The sequence below is a fragment of the Plenodomus lingam genome, assembly GCF_022343315.1.
Source record: "Plenodomus lingam strain CAN1 chromosome Unknown contig_22, whole genome shotgun sequence".
NCBI lineage: Eukaryota > Fungi > Ascomycota > Dothideomycetes > Pleosporales > Leptosphaeriaceae > Plenodomus > Plenodomus lingam.
Window position 1 is genome coordinate 244,903 of NW_027093939.1, and position 18,297 is coordinate 263,199.

The 18,297-nt window shown below is 51.7% G+C and overlaps 10 protein-coding genes across 10 annotated transcripts; 3 read left to right on the plus strand and 7 right to left on the minus strand.

Moving 5' to 3' along the window:
- Positions 1–98: 98 nt before the first annotated feature.
- Positions 99–1,378, minus strand: IAQ61_005444 (uncharacterized protein; the record flags this gene model as incomplete). Its single annotated transcript, XM_003840124.2, has 2 exons — positions 99–1,033; positions 1,117–1,378. 2 exons carry the CDS (start codon positions 1,376–1,378, stop codon positions 99–101), a joined length of 1,197 nt encoding a protein of 398 aa, XP_003840172.1.
- A 258-nt stretch (positions 1,379–1,636) lies between these two features.
- IAQ61_005445 (mitochondrial 54S ribosomal protein mL43) lies at positions 1,637–2,117 on the plus strand (the record flags this gene model as incomplete). The annotated part of the gene is made up of 2 exons (XM_003840123.1): positions 1,637–1,675; positions 1,740–2,117. The coding sequence occupies 2 exons, from the start codon at positions 1,637–1,639 to the stop codon at positions 2,115–2,117; spliced, it is 417 nt and encodes a 138-aa protein (XP_003840171.1).
- Positions 2,118–2,443: 326 nt separating this feature from the next.
- Positions 2,444–3,383, minus strand: TPI1 (triosephosphate isomerase; the record flags this gene model as incomplete). Its single annotated transcript, XM_003840122.2, has 4 exons — positions 2,444–2,690; positions 2,746–3,136; positions 3,213–3,283; positions 3,346–3,383. The coding sequence occupies 4 exons, from the start codon at positions 3,381–3,383 to the stop codon at positions 2,444–2,446; spliced, it is 747 nt and encodes a 248-aa protein (XP_003840170.2).
- Positions 3,384–4,618: 1,235 nt separating this feature from the next.
- IAQ61_005447 (uncharacterized protein) lies at positions 4,619–5,206 on the minus strand (the record flags this gene model as incomplete). The annotated part of the gene is made up of 1 exon (XM_003840120.2): positions 4,619–5,206. The coding sequence occupies one exon, from the start codon at positions 5,204–5,206 to the stop codon at positions 4,619–4,621; it is 588 nt and encodes a 195-aa protein (XP_003840168.2).
- Positions 5,207–6,002: 796 nt separating this feature from the next.
- Positions 6,003–7,016, minus strand: IAQ61_005448 (uncharacterized protein; the record flags this gene model as incomplete). Its single annotated transcript, XM_003840119.2, has 1 exon — positions 6,003–7,016. One exon carries the CDS (start codon positions 7,014–7,016, stop codon positions 6,003–6,005), a length of 1,014 nt encoding a protein of 337 aa, XP_003840167.2.
- Positions 7,017–7,477: 461 nt separating this feature from the next.
- IAQ61_005449 (uncharacterized protein) lies at positions 7,478–8,483 on the minus strand (the record flags this gene model as incomplete). Its single annotated transcript, XM_003840118.2, has 2 exons — positions 8,210–8,483; positions 7,478–7,993 (listed from the first exon to the last, which is right to left on the minus strand). The coding sequence occupies exons 1-2, from the start codon at positions 8,393–8,395 to the stop codon at positions 7,478–7,480; spliced, it is 702 nt and encodes a 233-aa protein (XP_003840166.1). The 5' UTR covers positions 8,396–8,483.
- Positions 8,484–9,032: 549 nt separating this feature from the next.
- On the plus strand, positions 9,033–10,832 carry IAQ61_005450 (uncharacterized protein; the record flags this gene model as incomplete). The annotated part of the gene is made up of 1 exon (XM_003840117.1): positions 9,033–10,832. One exon carries the CDS (start codon positions 9,033–9,035, stop codon positions 10,830–10,832), a length of 1,800 nt encoding a protein of 599 aa, XP_003840165.1.
- A 745-nt stretch (positions 10,833–11,577) lies between these two features.
- IAQ61_005451 (uncharacterized protein) lies at positions 11,578–13,230 on the plus strand (the record flags this gene model as incomplete). The annotated part of the gene is made up of 1 exon (XM_003840116.1): positions 11,578–13,230. One exon carries the CDS (start codon positions 11,578–11,580, stop codon positions 13,228–13,230), a length of 1,653 nt encoding a protein of 550 aa, XP_003840164.1.
- A 965-nt stretch (positions 13,231–14,195) lies between these two features.
- On the minus strand, positions 14,196–15,197 carry IAQ61_005452 (uncharacterized protein; the record flags this gene model as incomplete). Its single annotated transcript, XM_003840115.1, has 1 exon — positions 14,196–15,197. One exon carries the CDS (start codon positions 15,195–15,197, stop codon positions 14,196–14,198), a length of 1,002 nt encoding a protein of 333 aa, XP_003840163.1.
- A 1,580-nt stretch (positions 15,198–16,777) lies between these two features.
- IAQ61_005453 (uncharacterized protein) lies at positions 16,778–17,587 on the minus strand (the record flags this gene model as incomplete). The annotated part of the gene is made up of 1 exon (XM_003840114.2): positions 16,778–17,587. One exon carries the CDS (start codon positions 17,585–17,587, stop codon positions 16,778–16,780), a length of 810 nt encoding a protein of 269 aa, XP_003840162.2.
- Between the last annotated feature and the right edge of the window lie 710 nt (positions 17,588–18,297).

Sequence of the window (18,297 nt, forward strand, 5' to 3'; positions counted from 1 at the left end):
AAGCTCATCTTACCCTCAAGAGGCGAGGCGGAAGAAAAGGGAGGTAACCTTTGACAAACCCATTGCGTGTGAGATGGTCAAGCCGTTGGTGACTCGACCTAGTATCTCCTTCGTGTCCTCGGATCGTCGTAGCTGTCGCCTTCATACCCACGTTTCCGCGACCCGTCCTCTCGGCCGCCGTCTCGAGCTCCATCGCGGCCACCTCCTCCACTGTGCCCACGGTCTTGGTATCGATCGCTTCTGCCGAGGGGTTCGTTGTTGGCACCGCTGGAACCGCGATCATAGCCTCCACCGCCGCCACCGGAACGTCGGTCTCCATAGCGATCGCCTCCACGGTCGCCACCGAAACCGCCTCCGCTTCCTCGATCACCACCAAAACCAGCTCCTCGTGGACCGCGTGGCCCAGCAGGTGCACCATCTGGTGGGCCGTAGCCGTTGGATTGATAGCCGATACCTCCTCGACCACCACCGTATCCGCCTCCGCCACCTCGGCCACCGCCGCCAAATCCTCCACGGAAACCCCGGTCACCACCGAAGCCGCCACGGCCACCACCTCCACCGCGCCCGCCAAACCCGCCAGCGAATCCACCCCCACGACCTCCGAATCCGCCAGGGCCAGCTGGAGGACCGAAGCCTCCTGGTCCAGCAGGTCCGCGAGCGGCAGGGCCTTTGGTGTAGCCTCGACCACCCAATCCGCCACCAAAGCGACGTGGACGCCATCCAGTGACTGTGCGACCGCGCTCAACATCGACAAGTACGCGACGATCCTTGATCTTGATACCGTCGGTTTCCTTGTAGGCAGCCTTCATATCCTTTTCGCGCTCGTACACGATGAAGGCGTAACCACGCTTTCGCTTCTTGGGTGGCGCATCGGGTGGCGCAGTGATGTCTTCGACGATGCGAATACGCTCGATGGGACCGTAGCGGCCAAATTCGCGCTCAAGGTCGTCCGAGGTAACGCCATAGGCAAGGCGCGACACAAAAAGTGTCTTGAAGGCGTCGCCCTGGACTTTTGGATCTTCACTGGGTTTATCTACTGTAGTGTTAGCATGCAAACTCGCCACAAATGACGACGCGCAAATGGTACGTGACATGCGCGCAATGATGAAACCTCACAGTTTTGAATGCCCTCTGTGAGCAGCTTCTCCTGTTTCTCCTTCTTTTCAAGCTTCTTGCGATCGCGCTTCTGCAGCCAGCTGTCGGTTGGTACGTAGTTGTCTTGGTCCTTGTAGTCTCTCATCGCCTGTAGGTACTGCCCCACGCCGGATATCTTGGGCGTGCAGCGCTTCTCTGGCGCGTGGTCTGTAGGCTCAACCCAGCGCAGCGGCGGCCGCGGGGCGAACAGGTTTAACAGCATCGGTGGGAGTAGATGCGTCATCTTGGCTATTGCGATCTGGAATGCGCTCCAGACGGCGATGTGGTATGAGAAAAAAAGGGGCGAGGGAGGGTGTGAGGGAGTGAAGGGGAGGTAAGGCTTGGGCCTTGGTTTTCGAGGAAGTTGCGACGCGGAGTTCGCACTAAGTCAACGTAGCGTGGATTCTAGGCTGCTCGCGGCACGTGAGGAGCAACAGCGAGTTTTGAGCCTCATTGGGGAAGCGTGAAGGAACAACTATCAGTGCCGCCATTGAACGCCAATATGCCTGTAGCGGCCCTCAAAGCCGTCGCAAAGCCTCAGGTAAGTCATAGCTAATATGCATATCCCATCACTCGCTGCTAGTCGGCATCTAACCAACCCCCAGAATGGCGTCGGCGCCTTCATCCTACAATGCAAACGTCTCGACTTCCACTACTGCAACAGATGGGGTAGTTCCAAAGGCATGAACTCGTTCATCAAAGCCTCGCTCCCCACATTTGCAAAGCGCAATCCCCAGATCGAAATCAGTGTTTCGCCACGCCCATGCAAACATCCTGTCATCATCGCACACTACATCAACGGCGCGCAACGAGCTATATGTGTCAAGAACCTGCAGAATGAGGGGGTGAGGGAGAAGGCAGAGTTGTTGAGGGACTCGAGTGGACAGAAGAACAGGAAGCTGGACGGCCGGCCGGTGATGAGTATCAATGAGAGTGTGAGGGGTATTTGGGATCCTTTCCATGGTGCAAACATCAAGATATAGATCTGAGGATTGGCGGACACGAGGAGTGGAATATATCATCTGGAAATTACAGATTATTTTTGCTTTTATGTTTACTGGTAGAGCGGGTCATGCCACCAGAGGGAAGGCCGATCGAGAGACAATACAGCTGTACAAAAGATCTCAGCATGGGCGGCGCATCATGAATTAGACGATCACAATAACTCTGTCTACAATGTCAAAGTAGAGGTAATCCATTCATCTCAGTGTATTTTTTTGGTTCTATACAGGCGTGACATTGTCATGTCATCGTCTGTTTCCAGCCGACAAGTCAACGTCTTCTATAGACGTGCTTCGCTGCCATGTATTCATGCCTGATGGCTGTTGATGATGTCAACAAACTCAGGCTTCAAGCTAGCACCGCCAACGAGGAATCCGTCAATGTCCGCCTGCTGAGCCAGCTCCTTGCAGTTCTTCGCCGAAACACTGCCACCATACAAAATGCGGGTCTTCTCTGAAGCCTCGGAAGAGACCTCCTTCTTCAGCCACTCGCGGATAGCGGCGTGGACTTCCTGTGCCTGCTGTGTGGTAGCAACCTTACCGGTGCCAATGGCCCTGTTGTTCGTCAATATCTGTATGTGGGGAATAAGAAGGTATGGAAAGCTCTTACCAGATAGGCTCATAGGCGACGACGATTTTGCTCCAGTCCTTGACCTTGTCCGCCACAGCCTTGAGCTGGGAAGTGACATGGCTGACTGTCTCGCCCTTCTCCCTCTGCTCGAGGCTCTCACCGCAGCACAAAATGACGCTGAGGCCGGCATCTAGCGCAGCCTTGACCTTGCTTGCAACGAACTCATCGTCCTCCTTCAGCACAACACGGCGTTCGGAGTGGCCGATGATAGTCCAGTTGATGCCGAGGTCCTTGAGGGCTTCAACAGAGGTCTCGCCGGTGTAGGCTCCGCTGGGCTTGTCGTGAACATTCTGTGCGGCAACCTCGATGCCCTTGCTGGCGATCTGGCGGGTGAGGGAGAGGTATGGCGCAGGTGGGGCAATGACGACCTCTGCAATTGCAAGGTTAGTAGGAAGCCTTCGGTGGGGTGACGAAGTGACGCTCTAGAGAGATGGGCGGTAACGTACCAGTGTTGGGGTCCAGCTTTGCGTTGTTAAGGTTCTCGACAATGTCCTTGATCGACTTGGAGTTGCCGTTCCTTGACACTGTCAGCAACTGTTCTTAATTATGCATGAGGCGCATAGCTTTGGTTCCCCATACATCTTGAAGTTTCCTCCGACAAAGAATTGACGACCCATCTTGGCGGTTTGTATGTGAGGTTTATTTGTGAAAGCGTATTCTAAAGGGTTCTTGGGGATTAGAGTGTGCAGTAAATTGGAATTGTCGTTGTAGTGCAATGCGTTGATGAGACGAGCTGCAGTTGGGGTAGATATGTTGACAGCTCGGCGGGGGCGGGGCAACCGACGACCCTCGCACTGGAGAGGTTTTCGCCGCAACTCGGGCAGTCTCTCTTCTGTCACGGCCGTGGCCTGCGTGGGTCAAGAGAAAAACAATGGGGAAATGGACCCCACGTAGATTCTTTCAATTAGAGAAGACTCTTATGCTCGATTGAGGACAAAGACATCCCTCTTGCTCTACTTCTGCTATTGGAGCTTGCATGTGCGTGTCCCGTCTCCATCAATCCATCCTGTAAGTACACTCAAATACCTACTCTACCGCTCCATAACACCATGTTGTCTGAAGCTCATTCTAGAGTTGCAGTACAGGCTGCAAGAGGGAAGCAAAGTATTTACAAGAAAGCCCCACTGATCGCCCGGGATCCCATTAGCTCAGCCCTAACATTTCGTCATATTGCATGACTTTCGTCACAACTTAGTCTTCCAAAAAAAACACTCATGACAGCCACCACCGCAGAAGAATCAGGATCCAATGTGGATTCCTGCGTATCACCAAACGTATATGGAATCTCCCTGACTCCATTGACTCAGTGCGCCCACTGGCACTCACCCCTCGATATCATCGCCATCAAGCACTTTTGCTGCAACAAGTTCTACGCCTGTATCAGCTGCCACAATGAGCTTGAAGATCATACGTCTGGAACATGGCCCTTGGGCAAGAGAGACATGAGAGCTGTACTTTGTGGGCAGTGCAGACATGTTTTGAGTATTGGAGAGTACATGGATAGTGGTAGTAAATGCACACGTTGTAGGAGTGGTTTCAACCCAGGGTGCAAGGGGCACTGGGGCATGTACTTTGAACTTGAGAAAAAAGAAATCGGGAAGTGAAGAGCTTAGCAGATGCTAACGGCTACTACAATTTGTTGTATAAATATTTCCTACTCTATTGATTGAGTCCAGTTAATCTTTCTATTTACTTGGTCAAAGCTCATGGACTTTTTGATATAGAGCAATCCAAAGCTTGCATTACTACCGTTGCTACTATTACAGCAGAATCACATGCGTATACACACAAACAACCACAACGTTTTAATATAGTAGCGAGGAGAGCATACATACCCTAGAAAACATACAGACTATTCTAACGCACAACCCAGAAGATCCAGACTCTTCTCACACTCCCGCCTTCTGCTACGAAATGAGGCGCTGAAGGCCTTGTCAAGCTCAACAATGCTATCAAACCCGAAGGCCATTGCTTTTTGTGCCGCTATGTCCAGAAGAAAAGCTATGTCACTCTCGTCTGTAGATCGTTTAGAAGCCTTCCGCTCCGGATTACGATATGCGCCAATTTTCGTCTCAAGCATACTATCTATAGGGGCTATAATAGCCATGGTGACATGCTGATCGTATCTGCCTGGCGGAAATATAGAAAGTTGTGATCGCGAAGTTGTGAGAATATCGACATTGTAGTATTTAGTGCCGATATGGATGAACAAGGAGTTAAGGCTCGACTTTCCAAACTTGTTATGTTGGAGGAGGATCCTTCTAGCCTTTATGGCCTCGGCGTTCTGGACGACAATGTCGAAGTCCGCTGTGCCCCTATATGCCATTCCCATAGCCCAAACCGCACCCGCACCAACAACACGATATTCAATGGTGTTATCTCGCACGCTAAGGGCAGCGTGAATCGTGTCCAACCCTTGTCTAAGGATGTCTTCTGACATCGGCTTTCGCTCGACGATGATGTCGAGCGGTATGACCGTTGGCGCAGGGCAGGCAGTTGGAGTTTCATGAGGCGGTTCGATTTCTTTAGTGCAACAATTGCCCGCCGCGAAGTATTGCTTCTGGCTCGCGAGGATACATGTTGTTACGAAACCAGAAATGAAGCTCAATCGAAGTGTGGAATGTTACGATGGTCGTCTATAAAGACCAGAGCGTAGCTACATAACAGAAGGCAATGGCCATGCTTACATGACTATAATGAAGATATAAGGAAGGAGCAGATGCTATAATCTAATGGAAGGTCCATAGGCCTTCAGACGGAAAGAGATAACTAATCAGAAGGTACATTTAACGTAAATAGTAACATATGCCTGCATCGACCTCTAATATTAGTATTGGATCAAGATGAATACCTTGCTACTGTTAGACTAAATCACACTTCTCTAAATACACAATTCCATGCACATTACGCACGCATATCATTGTCCTGCTACTAATGAATGTACTTGTAAGGGTTGTAGCGGTAGTCGCAGTCAGGAGATATATAGGTAAGCAGAACATCGTGAACAGTCCTCGCGATGCATATAATTCATTTACTCATGCGATAGAAGGGATCATTTGATAACGCTGAACATTAATCAATATTACCACTATCTATATCAACTTTTCAAATATGACCCACAAGTTAGCTCTGTCTTTTTACAAGCATAGTGATATTTGTAGATAGTAATTTTATGTACGTATGTTACAGAGTGCAACCACCCTTATAGTGAACCACCTGTCAAGATTACCACATTTCTAAGATCCGTGACAGTAGGCGAAGATTTTCTTGGTCGTGCGTCGAAATTTTCCCTGTACTTTTGTCACTGCACATGGCCTCCTTGCTACTAGATCAGAATCCTCTCCCCTCGTCTCCGCTACCTGACGTATCCCAGGCCGTTCCATGCGATCCATACTATTCCTCGCTTTGCTCTCCGTACAAGCCAGCCGCCACTCACCATCTTTAACTTCCACGACCTTGGTGCCCAGCCTCCTAGTGTCATAGCCCTTCTGATTGGCAATCACAATCTTGCCAGACGGATCGTCGCGAAATATGCAGCTATAATGCGTATGACCAAACGCCCACATCTTCACGGCTGCAGATGTCCAGCAAGGCTGATGAGATAGATCAGATGTGAAAGCCGAGCTCACTGTGCTACCGTAATGAGCAGGATCGCTGGCCCGGAGATCTATGGTGGGACAATGATGTGTTGCAACGACTATACGGCGATGCGGCTCTGAAGCTTCGATCTCGAGTACCTGTTCATTAAGCCAGGTTAAATCTTTCCGGTGCTCTTCCAAAGCGCTACCCAGAGACCAATTTTGAATACCGCGAACGTCGTTGAAATCGGTCATTCTGTTGCAGATTTCTGCAGATTGGCTGGGTTGGATCGAGGTCCAGAGAGTGCAGCCGAGGATGGTGATGTCCCTGTTGATGTCATAACGGTTGCGGTGTAAAAATTTAAAGCGACTCCCATATTGCGTTTTTGCAACGTGTTCGAAAGCTCTGAGCTTTTGTACCGCGAGGTCCAGCGTAAGTTGGTAGGGCTCATGATTGCCCAGGACAAAGAAGATTCGAGTACCACAGTTTTGTTCTAGACATCGACGTAGCCAAGTAAAGAGGCCGTCATCTTTGACGAGGCCAATATCTCCCAGAAGTAAAAGATTGCTTGCTGTAATCTTCAGGTTGTAGGTCTCATACTGTGGCTTCGAGATGGGCGTTTCCAGGTGAAGGTCTGAGACGATCTGGAAATCTGGTGAAAGGAAGGCCATTTCGAGTTTTGTTGAATTAGACCGAACTCAAAAAGTATGGAAGTGTTTGTAGAATTGAAGAAGAGAATGTCAGTAAAGAAACTGTACAATTCTAGTGGACTTTTGAGGATCCAATTGGGGTTGTCTAGAGTTAGCGCATTTGCGTGAACCACGTTTCAGTACGTGGGATCAGCACATGAGCTAAGCTACCAGTAACCGAATATAATGGAAATGTGTAAACTTGAGGATATTGATGATACCCCTGCCCATATATGGTCTGGTACTGTGCATTCGGGTGTAGCAAGCCCTTCACGCTGCCCCAAGCTTTTCTTTCCTAGCCATCTGTAGTCCCTTCACGCTAAAGCGAGATACTTGCTCTTCTTCTCTCTCGCCAGAATTTTCACAACTTTTGCTAGGCTGAGAAGGATTCAGCTTTTGCATTCATTTCCTTTCATTTCACCATATATTCATTCATACCCATTCTATTTCCCAAGCGTCAAAAACAGCCTGTCGCCAACATCTCCCAGACCAGGCTTAATCATACCCTTGTCATCGACATCCTTATCGCATCCACCAACCCAGACCTCGACACCCTCCTCCCATTCTTCACACGCGCGCCTTAACCCCTCCTCCGTCGCTAATATCGCACAAACGATGATCCGCTTGACGCCCCAATCCTTCAATGTATCGATCGCCGCACATGCTGTGGCGCCTGTGGCGATGATGGGGTCGACGATGATGGCTAGTTCAGGCTGGGGCTTGGTTGAGGCGCTGGAGTGTGGGGTGTGGTAGGGCAGATTGTTGTAGTATTCCACGGGTTGGAGGGTGGATTTCTCGCGGTAGAGACCGAGGTGGTGTTGGGGGACTGGTTGGGGGAGGAGAGATGCGAGGGCGGGTATCATGGAGAGGCCAGAGCGGAGGATGGGGACGAGGGATATCGAGGATGGGTGGGGGGCGGTGGTGGTGGTGGGGTAGGAGTAGCCCAGTGGGGATATGTCCTGTGGAGTATCGTCAACACGTATTTACATAAATTTGGTAACTAGTATTGGCTGTATGTTATATGTGAGTTGAGACGGAATCGGGTAAGTCTGTGGTACAGAGGGGTGGTAGTGTAGTATAGAGGTGTGGGTTTGATTTGATTCGAGCGTGTTCACGTGATTCATGGTGGAGGATGAGATGACAGGATTTCAGAAAAGCAAAGAGGAAGGACATACTGTGCCATCTTCCTGTGCCTTCAAACCAGCGCCCAGGGCTTCATATCCAACCATGAGGGCGATTTCATGCACCAGCGTCTGTACATCTTTGGACCCTGTGCTTGCTGACCGAAGCTGGGAGAGCTTAGCTTGGAGACACGGATGCGTGGATATGTGGGCGTTCTTGGGGAGGTTGAGAGATGCCATTATTGCTATGTGTGTGTGTGTGTGTGTAACTTGAAAGTAGTATAAAAGAAAAGGAAGGGGGTCTTCAAGTTGGTAAAGTAATGGGGGCTGTACAGCTGGAGAGCTGGTTGGAATGGGGCAGGTGCATGTCGATAGAAAGTCACGGGACCTTGGCTCGGCGATAACGCTGGACGGGCGCCTCCGACTCCCACGATCTCAGAGCTTCTCACAGTGCATGCGACCATAGACGGCCCGCAGGCATATCCTTGCTTCCCTCGGAGGAATTGGCAGAGCAGAATCCCGCCTTGCGGTTCGCTGTGCCGAAACTTGGTCACTCTAGAGTACTGTGGTAATCTAAAAAGGTAAACAAGTGAATGAGGCTGCTGCAGTACGCCCATGTAATCGGCCCAGTTCGTATCTACTCTATGGTGCTTGTGTCACTAACTCTAGTGCGTCCCAAGTTTTGCACCTTCTACTCATCTACGTACTTAATGTACTTCGCCGGACCATGACTGCGACAGGACTGCGATAGCGACATCTCGTGCTGATTGTACAGATCCATATCGTGGACTGACTGGATCGGGAGCGCGCCGATGGATTGCCATCTGCACGTCATCGCATATCGATAATTTAGCCCAGCAGCGCTGGAGCCAGGACAATGACAGACGCAGGCGACGACGATGTCCCGGTAGGAAAACGCGAGTCGCACTTCAACAACCAGCGCTCTTCGCATCGCTCCTCACTCCGCTCAGAAGTCTCCTTGGGCCAGCTCCATCGCATGCGAACCCATAGCGACTTGCGACGCCTGGACGACTTTGGCCTCGATCTCGATTTCGAGAGAGCACAGGCAGATCGCACAGATCGCACAGACAGCGAGGCTCCGCCTTCGCCCTCTTCTGCCGCGTCGCCGGCCCCCAACGTCCCGTACACGCGCAGTCGAGGGAACAGCGACACGAGGCGAACGTGGAGAAGCGCAAAGCGCACATCACGCAGTACAGCCGAGTCGAATGCCGGAGAGGGACGCGCAGTCGAACAGGTTCCTGCTCCGGAGTCGTGGGTACATTTGCTCGAGCTGAATACGCAATCGCCAAATCCCCAGCCACCGCTGCAGCCGCCATGGACTCAAGGCCAGACTAGACGCGCAGGGAGTTATCAGACTCAGATGCAGCGCGCTAGAGGATCCTCTTTCCCAGGTCTAGGAATCGGCATCCCGGGGATTGCGTCAGACTCGCATTTGAACATTACGGCATTGCCAAATAGGAACGAGGAGAAGTTGGAAGAGGAGGGCGGGGCGAGATATCATGGGTCAAAACCGACGCCGCAAGCGCAAAGAGCGTCAGAAGTCATGACCGAGCTGTACACGATATCCTACCTGATATTCTTTTCCATCTGGGGCACATTGGCACGCGTGGGTCTACAGGCACTGACATTCTACCCCGGCGCACCTGTCGTATTTTCCGAATTATGGTCCAACGTCGCTGGCACACTGGTCATGGGATTCCTCGCTGAGGATCGCAAGCTATTCCGTCTGGCATGGGGAATTGGCGGGGCCAACCTACCAGAACCACTAGATCGGCCAGCAGAGCCTGATACGGCAGAATACCACAAAGCCAAAGCTCGACATGGCAAGATCAAGAAGACGATACCAGTATATATTGGCCTAGTTACAGGCTTCTGCGGCTCATGTACCTCTTTCTCGAGTTTTATCCGCGATGTATTTCTCTCGCTATCAAACGACCTGCCCTCTCCCATTAGCCACCCCTATCCGGTCAACACACCCCTGCCATCCACCTATGATACGGTCAGTCGAAATGGCGGATACTCTTTCATGGCCATTTGCGCCACCATCATCATAACAGTAACAGCGTGCTACTCGGCACTCAAACTAGGGTCCCATCTCGCCGTCTTCCTCGACCCTTACACACCCACGCTGCCTTTTCGCTTCACGCGCCGAGTCGTGGACCCGATGTTTGTTTTCTTGGGATGGGGCACTTGGATCGGTGCAGTTCTCATGGCAGTGTTTCCACCGCAGAATGCCTGGCGCGGACAAGCTATTTTCGCGTGCGTATTTGCGCCCCTTGGCTGTCTACTTCGGTACTACATTTCCTGTTGGCTGAATGCGACGAATCCCAATTTCCCACTTGGTACCTTCACCGTGAATGTATTCGGCACAGCGGTGTTGGGCATGGCATACGATCTACAGCATGTTTCGTTGAGCACAACTGGGCTGATGGGAGGGGGTATCATTGGCTGTCAGGTCCTGCAAGGCATCGAGGATGGGTTCTGCGGCGCTTTGACGACGGTGTCGACGTGGATGAGCGAGATTGACTCACTAAAGAGACGGTATGCATATATGTATGGGGCAGTGAGTGTGGTGGCTAGTTTGTGTCTGCTGATTGTCATTATGGGCAGTGTGAGGTGGACAGTTGGGTGGCATGCAATTATTTGCAAGACTTGATTTAACGTTAGATGATGTATGGCTTTAGAATGGCATTGGACAACCAAGGCACAAAAGGTAAGTTTTTCGTTTTTGACGAACGAGTTGAGGCAGTTAGTAGTATAGGATTGGGGGTGTGCATACGGAAGGTCGTAACGATGATGTTGCGGAATAGGCCAGGATATTATGACAAGATGGTAAGATGACAGTGTGGCATCTATTCCACATGGACTCTCTCTATCGTGAACACATAGGCTCACAAAGCTAGCCCAAGGGTGCCATCATCATGCTTCACCGTGAGGAGTCCAGGACAGGCCAAATGCAGGGCCGACCATTCCTCCCACGTGTGTGGTTATAAGGCCGCCCAACCCGGCCAAGTGGGAATTAGGCGAGCCCCACCCCTGTCATTCGTGCAGTGGCGTCCAGCGACCCTCGGGGAAAGCGCAGTCACGACGTCGACCTGCTTTTGCGCGTGCGACGGCTCCCCTCGTATTGGTTGAATCACGCCCACAGCCTTTCCCTTCCCTTCCCTTTCTCTACACTCTCTCTGTCGTCTGCTCCACGGCTGCCTTGTCATTCCCTTTCCATTCTTTTGCCTGCACCCATCAAACACACACACACACACACGCAACCGCAGCGGCGTTTTTTCTTTTGCCTTGGGCACGCGAGCAACCACACATAACGTTACCACGTATACTTGCAGAGTTACTACTTTCACACTAGACACAAACTCTCGGCGCGCACAGCGACCGACTGCGTCATCATCATGTTCATAGGCAAACCCAAGATCAAACAAAAAACTGTCCTCGTCCAGCGTCCGGCTACTGTCACGGCAAACTCGTCGCCTGCGCCACGCACATCGTCTGCCGTGCGGCCTGGGGCTGGTGCGAGGAGTAATAGCGCGCCGCGTGCACCGACGAATCGATATCAGTCTTCTACATCTTCGCATCTAAGGGGCAAGGAGCAGCCGCGCAAGGCGTCTGTGGCGGAGAATCGGAAGAGAAAGGGGACGGATACGCCACAGTGGGCGAGTAGTGATGAGTCGAGTGAGGGGGAGGATGAAGATAGACTTGGATCGGGGATCAAGAGGCTGAAGATGGGGAGGGTGGGAAGCAGTAGTACAGAGCCCATGAATCTGAATAGGACGCTCGAGCCGGATCTGAGGAGGAGGATCAGGATAAGAGAAGAGGAGGATGCGAGTGCTAAGACAGTTGAAAATGGCGCGCATGGAAACAAGAATGGGGCGATGAATGGCACATCAAATAATACATCGGCACCAAGGACAGACGGCAAGAAGGCCATCGACCTCAACGGCGTCTATGGCGACAAGAAACCTGTGCCAAAAAAGGGCACATATGGTCGTCTTATCCATGGCCTCGACATGTCTTCGGGCGACTTTGCAAAAGACTACAAGCCCGCATTCCCAGGCAGCCCTTCGCCCACCATCCTCGAACTGCAATACCCTTCCCCCTCGCGCCCCGAACGCTTCGAAGCTGTCGATCCGCTCGACTCGAGCGAAGGCTACAGCCCCCTCAACGATATATATTTCTCGATTGAGGAAATCATCACGCACTACCTCCCGCCCGACCTCGCCGCCACCCTCTCCTCGGACGCAGAAGGCACCGTCCGCCTCCTCAAACGTGCCGTCTCCAAAAACTCGCCCGAAGACTTTCAAACCGAGCTCTCCAAATTCAACGCCTTGATCCGCGACCACCTCAGCAATGGCACCATCCCGCGCATCATCGACGAAATGCACGCCATCCCCCTTAGCCTTGTCAAGCGCATCACAGCCCAGAGCTACAACCGCATCGTCTCGCCCCACGCCCACCGGCTGCGCAAAGTCAAAGGCAAAGAAACCACCTACGGCGAACTCCTCACCCCGTTTGTCCACAAAATCTTTGCCCAAACCGCACTCAACTCCTCCCACACCTTTGTCGACCTCGGCTCCGGCGTCGGCAACGTCGTCCTCCAGGCCGCCCTCCAAACCGGGGCCGAGTCCTGGGGCATCGAGAAAATGGACCTCGCCGCCAGCCTAGCCACCCAACAAGCCGCCGAACTCAAAGCCCGGTCCCGACTCTGGAACATCCACCTCGGCCCCCTGCACCTCCTGCACGCCGACTTCCTCGACTCCCCCGCCATCGACGCCGTCCTGCGTCGCGCAGACGTCGTCCTCGTCAACAACAAGGTCTTTGGCGAATCCCTCAACAACTCGCTGCTGCAAAAGTTTCTCGACCTCAAGATTGGCTGTCGCGTCGTTAGTCTGGAGAGCTTTGGGGGCGGTGGCGCTGCGAAGAAGGGGGTGCGAAATGAGCAGAGTATTGCCGGGTTGTTTGAGGAGGACCGGTTTGAGAGTGGGAGTGCGAGTGTGAGTTGGGCGGGTGAGAGTGTCGAGTATTTTATTGCGGTCAAGGTTAGGTGAGGGCGTGGGGTTGGCTGGTGGGTGTAGCACGCTGTACAATCGGGCCATTCACACGTTCATACATTCCCATATTCCCCGTTCCCTCCAAACAGTCTGCTAAAACATGTTTGGGAGTTGCGACCTTCCGTCCTGGTTGTGAGGTGCACTGTATCATCCATCTAGTCTTTTCTTGTACCAATATACCCCCCCTTTGAATATAGTATACATGTCTTTTATCTTCCGCCGCATATGAAAACAAGGGATGTGCGCTGGGAATTGGGAGGATTTGTGGGTATATCAAGATATCTTGTGATGTTTGTACATGACGTGATGTGATGGACCTGTAAACACATAAACTCTGTATATACTAATCCGCATTGTGTGACATTCTTGCCTCATTTTTGCCTTCTCTGTGTTCTCTGCATTCTCCCCATGTCATGCGTTTACATCTATGTACCCTCCCCGTCTCTTATTCTTTATCCGCTTCGTCTTCACCCCCCCCCCCCCCAAACGATCCACAAATTCACAAATTATTTTCCCCGTCTAAGCCCCCAGTCCCCGGTTTCCCTTGAACAAAAAAGTACACAGCCACGCCTGAAAAACAAAACCATTAATAGGCTGATTGATGGATGTACATGAATTCAATGATTATACTGCTGCTGATACTACCAGCTGGTAAAAATAAAAGGAGTGTTGGGTATCTTTTGGAAGCGCTGTGTTTCGAAAACAAGGAATGTCGAGATGCTGCTGGTGCTGGTACTGCCGTGATGGTTGTGTGTATGCTGTATGCTGTATGCTGTATGCTATAATCGATTAAAAGGAATGTAATGAGGCAAAAAGAGTCGTGGGTGGCGTAATGATCTTTCCCTTGGATCCGCCTTGTCTTGATCGTTTCAACCTGACGTTTCTGTACTGCATCTTCTTCACTGAATCGTGCTCAATGTGATGAGAAAGAGGCCAAATAGTGTAGTGAAAAAACACTGTTCTCAGAGGAACAAAGCTAGTGCTCCACCAACGGCGGCAAGACCAGCCATGTTTCTAGCGGCAGCAGCAGTCTGCAGTCCCGGTTGACCCGACCGTGTTTCATCTGGCCTAGAGCCCTGCGTCTGCGTCGGCTGTGCCGGGTCCACGTACGCATAGCTCGTCAACGTCATGGGTTGCCCGTCTTGGCCCGTAGTGGTGACCAACTTGACGCTGCTGACTTTGCCAGCCGTAGGCGTGTACGTGGTCAGGAACGTGGAACCCTGCTGATTCGTCGCCGTGACGATTTCGCCAGCAGTCGGGGCCAAGTTGCCAGCAGAAGTAGTGACTTGAGTACGGCCGGCAGAGTCAGTGGTGGTCATGATGATGGCAGGGCGGTTCTCGGTGGTTGTCACCGTGGAGCCTTGTTCGTTGGTGCGGACGACGGTCACAGGGACGGAGGCGGTGACTTCGCTGAGGATTTCAGTTGTTTGCACAACAGTAGAGCCACCGGTAGTGATGGTGTTTTCCACGGGAATGATGACGGCGCGTCCAGTGCTGCTCGTCACTGTGGGAGCTGGTGGTGGTGATGCTTCAGTGCTCGCCGGAGGTTGCTGAGATGGTGTAATTTGCGGGGTGGGCGACGCCTGGGTGCTCTCTGGTGGAGGCAGAGTGCTTGGGGCAGGAGGTTGAGCCGTTGTCTCCGTGTTGGTGCCATTTGAGGGAGTTTGTCTCTTTTGCAGGTCACGTACAGCGGCAACAATGAGCTTTGTGGCAAGGGCTGGGTTCTTATCGTGCACGTGTTCGACGCCGTGATGATACGACTCGAACACGCCCGTCTTGAAGTGTTCCAGGCTGTCCAATGCTGCATGTAGCGAGTCCTCTGGCAGCGCATTGAGAAGGTCCTGGAATGCCTCATGTGCGCTGGCGTAGATGGCATCCACCTTGGAGACAGGGGCTGGGGCCTCGGCGAAGACGGTCCCGAACAGTGGGACAGCCAGGCAGGCCAAAGTAGCGAAAGAACGCATCGTGAAGATGGGGTGTAGTGGGACGAGATGGTCGAAGTGTTTTATCTCGATCAAGGGAAAGAATCAACTGAGTGGGAATTCCCGCGTTAGCAAAGCGTCATGGGCAGAAGCAAGGCCGAAGTCGTCATGGAAAAAGACGATATGCAAGGGAAGGATGATGATGCATGCCCCCCCAGTGAGATGTCTGGGGGCCCATATATGAACGACACCATGGACGAACGGGGTTGTTGAGTCGTTCCAAGGGCAATGGTCGAATTGGAGAAGCTTACACAAGACCTGTCGTTTCCGGGTGGCTGGGACACAAGGAAGCAGAGCGACGAACCAAACCAATTGTCCTTCCTATTCGAGCCTGAACCGCACGGGTTGAAGAGGTCGATTGATTACACTTGGGCGGAGAAATACACAAATATATGGTGAAGGGTAGGTAGTTTGCAGTCAGCGATGAGTTGAGCGAGTGAAGAGTCGTGGTTTTGCAGAGGCAGAGAGGTGGAGGTGGAGGTGGAGGTGAGAGTGTGTGTTTGCGTGTGTGTGGCGGAGGCAGGAGCAGCCCTAAAGCCAGCAGGCGTCCGCCTACCAAGCCTGCTGCTGATAATAGACACGACACGCACCACCTGGCAGAAACACGAGCCAGAAGACCCGCCCCGATCAGCTCTCCCTGCTCGAGCCATGATTCGATTCGAGAGAAAGAGAGGGAAAAGTCTACTCTACAGTAGCTTCGTCGTGCCGATAGCCTCCGTCGATGATCGTGCTTTGCCTCCACGCTCCATTTTTATCCTCAACATCCAACTCCACCGTCATCCATTCAACTACACCCACGCCGCCCATTCACTTCGGCCAGCAACGCATTTGTGAATAAATTCCGACGCGGGCGGCAGATCATGCTGCGCGGCTATGGAACCAGTCTCAGGACATGCACGCACACATCACTGCAGCATCATCGCCAGGCTGGACAGAGCAAAACACATGGCCAACAGTACCTACCGGTCAAGCAGGCAAAAAGTTGGCACGTAAAGCTCGGGATCGCTATAGGCGAGAACCCTGCGTACACTCTGCTTGCGCGGCACCAGCGCAGGGCATTAGCACGCTCACGTCGGGCCAACTCGCTCCTGTGCGTCTGCATAAGCATCAGCAGCAGCTACTGGAATCCTCGGCTGCAAGGACCTCATGTTCGTTTGGCCGGTACTAGGGTGCCTTGACCGCCTAGCAAATTAGTACTTGACGCCATGTATCTTACGTGAAAAAACAGACAAGCAAGTATAAATACCTAGGGTTACAGTGTCTAGAGTAAGGGTGTTGTGGTAGGGTAAGGGTCAGAGTAGGGCAAGGGTTGGTACAGGGTAAGGGTTATAGAATATATTAAAAACGGGCTTCCCCTTACTTAGTAAGATATATTACATTTGCTACTAAGCTACTAATACTCGAGCTATACCTGGATAGGAAGGGCGAGGACGATTAGTCTATTGTGGCGAGGACGACGAGCAACTCCCAGTTCAGTTCTTTGGGTTTGCTAGCTGTGCCAACGTGGTTGTTACGAGGTAAGCGTGCGCGCTGTGTCGTGTTGTGTGTAGTAATGGCAGGTCCTATACATAAGAGAGCAAAGTCAAAGCGGCCATTATGTTGAGAATCTGACCCTTATTCATAATCGCAGTAACGCAGGCGTAGATATCTGCCCGAGGTGGTATAGTTATCACTCCAGATCCAACAATAGCGTCGCCGCCTTTGGAATTGCCAACCCACTTTTTGTTGATTGTGAAGAAGACATTTTGGGGACTAATATAGTCTTTCCCAGCGTTATCCATGACGTCGACTAGCAATTGTGCCTTGGCTGACCGTGGGCTGTCGTTCGTCCATTTTCGACTACATGTCACGTGGTCGTCCACTGGATTCGCGAAGGTGTTGGCAACCCATGTGTGGATATCGGCTCTTTTCACACAATAGACGTCATTGGTTCCACCGCCTTTATTGTTGATGCCACGAAAGTCGACACACCACTCTCTCGGCCCACATTTGCCTGGTTTGTCGATGTGTTCTTCAACCCAGTTTCTTCCTCCGAAACAATCAACTGTGAAGGTGTTGACGTCGGTTCCAGTCCGGTCGCATCTGGCAGCCTTGAAATGCCATAAGCCGCCTGTTACTGGTTTGAAATGGACATTCATTTGATTGCAGACGCCAGTGGACCAGCTGCTCCGCTTGCTCAAGAGACCGGTCGAGGATTCCAAGTTGTCGACATGGGAAGCCAGGTTGAACGGCTGGATTTGCGAGATAAGGATATCTTTGGTGGTAGTTTCCCAAGGTGAACTATTTGGTGCCGATGCTAGAGGTGATCCCGCGATTAGAGGAATCAGGACAGCGGCGATCGTAGCATGACTGAATGGTCCAGTGATCTTCATTGTAAGTGTTGATATGGATTTGACGAGTCGTTGTGCAGACTGGTAGTAGAGAGAATATATGGTAAGAATCGTTCAATTGCTGTTTAGAAGATGCAATGGGACAAAGAGCGATGTATTTGTAGAGAATAGCGTTCATCGTAGAACCTTTATAGGATTTCAGGAGAAGTATTGTATGCACAATTATTCCATCAAGGCCGATAGCGATTCTGTTGGCACACCACAGAAATGGCTGGCGGGCATGTCCCTCGGTGAATTACCATCTTGTGAAGCTCACAGGTTCGTACATTAGTCGCAGAACCCCTACAGTTAGATATTAACTTTGTGATGCAAAAAGAGCGCCTCGACACCGATCCTCGTTGCCATTGAAGATCTGCTCACAGCCTAATCCCCAAACTTGTTACTGACACATCCTTTAGCTTGCTCTTTATAGTCGTGGACCTAGGACAAGCATAGGTGTTCAGTCTACTATTCATGATCCTCTACTAAAGTAGATGCCATGTTTGGACCGAATATACTTGGGCTCTATCTCGATAATTCATTCCTAAGCTCAGCAATCACCTATGCCACCGAAATCAAGTCCACTCTCAAAGCCTGAGAGTAGTCAGATAGAGGGACTGACAGGAAAAAGACCAAAAAATATACGGCACTCTGCATTCGAATTTCTAATGTGAGAGAAGCAAAGGGAAATTAGTACCGAATCAGTGACGGGT